This window comes from Condylura cristata, unplaced genomic scaffold (genome assembly GCF_000260355.1).
Source record: "Condylura cristata isolate star-nosed mole 26May11 unplaced genomic scaffold, ConCri1.0 scaffold00031, whole genome shotgun sequence".
Taxonomy (NCBI): domain Eukaryota; kingdom Metazoa; phylum Chordata; class Mammalia; order Eulipotyphla; family Talpidae; genus Condylura; species Condylura cristata.
The window spans coordinates 16,194,005-16,198,231 of NW_004567132.1; the positions used below are offsets into that span (position 1 = coordinate 16,194,005).

The 4,227-nt window shown below is 50.5% G+C and overlaps 1 protein-coding gene across 1 annotated transcript in view; it reads left to right on the forward strand.

The window, feature by feature from the left end:
- Nucleotides 1-2,689: 2,689 nt before the first annotated feature.
- NOTO (notochord homeobox) overlaps nt 2,690-4,227 on the forward strand; it is a 5,633-nt gene continuing 4,095 nt past the window's right edge. Inside the window, exon 1 of the mRNA XM_004691359.1 lies at nt 2,690-3,071. Within this exon, the coding sequence (XP_004691416.1) occupies nt 2,690-3,071 (382 nt within the window). The remainder of the gene's footprint in view (nt 3,072-4,227) is intronic.

Sequence of the window (4,227 nt, forward strand, 5' to 3'; positions counted from 1 at the left end):
AGCACAAATAGACTTACCAGATGTTTATGAATTTTTCTTCTTACAAATTTTATCTTGTTCTTTGTCAGCTTCCCCTGATTCCAGGGTTCATGCTGCTACCAAATTAACCCGCTGAGAGTCTCAGTGCATAAAGGAGCACAGACTAGACATTTAATTCCAGTCCTATAAATCTGGCTCATCCTCTCTCTCACCACTTTCTTTTAAGAAGCTTAGCCCGGGCCCTCCCTGGTGGTGCAGCAGTTTAGCACTAGGAAGCTAAAGCCACTTCAGCATGAGTTCGATCCCCACCCTGGAGCTGACCCACATGGCACTACAGACCTCTCCTGACCCACCCGCTGCTCCCTCAGCAGTATAATTCATCAGTCAGCCTGTTCTGCTCCCCACTCAGTCTCTGGTGAATCCTCTCACCGTCCCTGTACCTCTGGCCTGTACCCCAGTTCTGTATGCACAAATAAATAAATCTTTTTTTTTTTAAGATTTATTTATTTGTGTATACAGAACTGGGGTACAGGCCAGAGGCTTGGGGGCGGTGAGAGGCTTCACCAGAGACAGAGCGGGGAACAGAACAGGCAGATCAACGAAGTACACTGCTGAGGGGAGCAGCGGGTGGGTCAGGAGAGGTCTGCCACGCCATGTGGTCACCTCCGGGGCAGGCGGGAATCGAACTCATGCGGAGGCGGTTTTAGATTCTCAGTGCTGTGCTTTAACCCGCTGCGCCACCAGGGAGGGCCCATAAATAAATCTTTAAAAAAAAAAAAAAAGAAGCTTAGCCCAGTTCATCTACCATTGCTGCCTATTGTCTCCCCATAATAGTTACAAACGCCAATTTTATTTATATCTTGTAACAATCCAATCACGTTATTGCTTAAGAAATGATCAAATTTCACAAGAAAATGAGGTTTAGAGTGAATAGTCACCTATCCAATGTCACGGAAATATTCAATGACAAAACGGAGATTTGAAGTTAGGTTTACCCAATTCCCAAACCCACAGTGTTCCACTGTCCCCTGACAGCATCAACTGATGTTCTGTAAGCTGAAAGGGTGAGTCCCAGTGTCCCTTCTCCCAAACCTTGGCATTGTCTTCTGTGCTGATCCTTGGGATCGGGGCGGAGGGTCACACAGCTCTTTCATCTCAGAGGAAACGCCCCTCCGAAAGAAGCATGTTGAGAAGTGAAGTGCTGTGTACAGGATTTGAGGGTAGGGGGAGTTTCTAGAGTGTTCACATAGATCCCTCCCAATTCCCAGTGGGTCTACGGCAGTCACTCTTCTGAATTCACATCTCACCTAAGCCTTTTCCACAGGGCTTATATTGTCAGCTTATATTGACATAGCATCACCTGGCCTGAAGTAAGTATAAGTCTGGACCTGAGGCCAGGTTGGACCCACAAGTCAGTCAGATCACAAGTTCTCCTTCCAAGAAAACTCTCCTTCCAAGCTGCACGAGAGGCTTCTGGGAAGGTGAGGCCAGTATTTGCTGAAGGAGGAGGGTAGGGCGGATGGTGGCAAACCCCAGCATGGCTCCTCCTTCCCCTCTTCTGGCAGGACAGAGAGGCAATGTTTGTATCCCAACAGCAGGCCAATTAGCAATGACAAGAAACCTTTTCTCCACCTGATAGTTTCAATACTAGGTATTGATTTGGGGACACAGAAAGCAGTGGGAACCTGGGAAGCAGGAATCCCTCCCAACCCCACAATCACAGAAAAGTGATTAGCAATGCACCGGGCAAATTCTAATTGATTTACATGCAATAATTTATGCAATCACACAATAACTCCATGAAGTGGCTACTATAACCATCCATTTTACAAGTGAGAAAATACAAATGGTAACTTGTAACTTGCCTAAGGAATGATAGTAAGCACAGATTATGCACGTATTAAACAGAGATGCCTGTCCTACATCTATACAACACAAGGAGATCTACAAGCCTTCATTTTGGTAATAAATTGTATTTCTTAATCTAGAACCGTTACAGTTCTCCCCACCCTTTCCCTTTTTTGGGGGGGGGGGCGTAGGAAAGATGTTTCCAGTGGGGCACAGGTAGTAATGTGGACGCAAAAAATTCCTGGAAAGATACAAAAGAAATTGGTAACCTCCGAAGTGTCTGGAGGCACTTCCTGAAAGGCTGTGCCTTTCAGGGAACAGGGCGAGAATATAATCTTCACTGTGCTTATAAAAAAGATTCTTAATTTTTAAAGTTGTAAAAAAACTGTGTGCACGGGTGCAGGTAGTTTTGGTGTCACGTCTGTTCCAAAGACTGCACCCCAAATACCTTGGCGCACAGCGGCTGGATGGTTTGCCCGACCACCAGCAAGCCACAGTGAGTTCCTGATGCTCACCTTCCCCCTCCCCCCACCACAAACGCCCCCCTCCCAACCCCAACACAGCGCCCACGGCTTTTTCAAAAGCGAAGAAGGGAGGGAGTGTGTTCCCTAGCACTGAGCCTCACCTAGACTAGTCCCGGACTGGGCGTGGCCTGGGGAGCTGGGGGTGCACTGCTTTTAGAGCTTGGGGGAAACCCCGCCCAGGCCACGGAATAAAGGCGGTCCCTACCCCCCACCCACAGCTGGGGTCCTTTCAACAAGTCTCACTCTCTTTAGCGGTGTCCTCACCGGTCTCTAGAACTCCCCATCCATCCCTAAAGGGCCCCAGCTTCCCTCTTTGTGCGCTGGGCTTGGGCTTTACCATGCCCAGCTCCTCGCTCCTGGGCCACCTGCCGAGGGCTCCCACACAATCCCGGGGCCAGATCCTGCGCCCAGGCCGCTCTCCGGGGAGGGTCACACCTGTCTCTTCCCAACGCCTGGAGTCCCCCTTCTCCATCGAGGCCCTCCTAGCCAGGCCCGACCCCCGAACACCCGCAGCCTCCCTGCTGTCAGTCTCCGCCTGCGCAGCCTCTGGCCTCTGCACCGCTGCCTCCTGGCCTCGGGCCCGTGCTGTGCCCTGGGCGTGCCCCGCGGCCTGGATGCCTGCCTACCTGAGCGTGGGTCTCTACCAGCCGTGCCCCCAACCCGCTGTGCTGGGGCTGCGCATGGCTCACTTCTGTGGCCTCCAGGGTCTCAGTGTCACAGGTATGAGGGCCGCAGGGTCCGGGACATGGGTTGGGCGGCAGAGAGTGGAGATCACCACTGTAAGCACAGGATGGAGAAGTCCCTGGGTTGGAAAACTACCTGTGGCTGGGCTGGGAATGGACCTAGTGACCCTTGATCTTGCAGTTGAAACCCCAAAGAGGGACTGAGGAGACTCAAGGAGAACCTTGCACAAGGGTCTGGTTGTCCGTGGCACCCAGGCAGGAGGAACTGGTGAGAGGGGAAGGTTCAGACAGATCAGAGAGGGCTCCGGAATCTGCCAGGGCCAGGACACAGCCTTGCTCCAGCTCTGCTACCTGGGCCAGGTCTTCAGCATCCGACACACTGCCTTAGGATAACACCTAGCCTGGGCAGACTTTTCTCCACCTCTGTCTTAGCAGATGCCCCAGGTGGTGCCTTTCAGTGGGGAGCTGCTAGGAGCTGGCAAATGCCCAGGCTGGGGGTACCATCTCTTCTCTCACATCTGTGTGAATGTAGCTTCCACACTGAACTGCTCGGAATCTGCTTGTCCATAGGTTCTTACAATGGTATCTTAGGCCTCTGGAGCACAGGCACTTAAATCTCAGTGAGAATTTAATTGTTAAGGCAACATTAACATGTATCTGTTAAGTTTAACTGTTAAGACAACTACACTAACATCTACTTACATAAGCTTTTGCCACTTTGAGCTACCTGGCTCAGGCTTTCCCATGTAGCCACCAGAAAAAACGGGAGCAAAGTTAATACCAGCCTATACCAAGATCCTTGTAACACAGAGTTATCTGGCTCCTAACCCCTCGGCTTCCCCACCCTTTTGGAAAGAACCCCCCCCCCAAATTCATGCCACTGTATCTGGGAGCCAACTTTTCTAACCTCCCCTACACACCCCAGGTCTGAAATGCAGTTTACTACTTTATTTTATAGTTGTCTCACTTTCAAGTAAGTGTTTGCGTAGGACTTAACACCCACACAATTCAAACGTCAAAATGCTTACTAAGCTATATGGAAAAGCTTCCTCTTCCACGCCTTTCCCCCCAGACACCTGCTTACTCACCCTATAAACACACAGTGACTTCAGTTTTACTCCTCCAGTGGTAAATAATGCATACTGAACTCCTGGACACACATATGTATGTGTGCATATGTGGTATACACACAC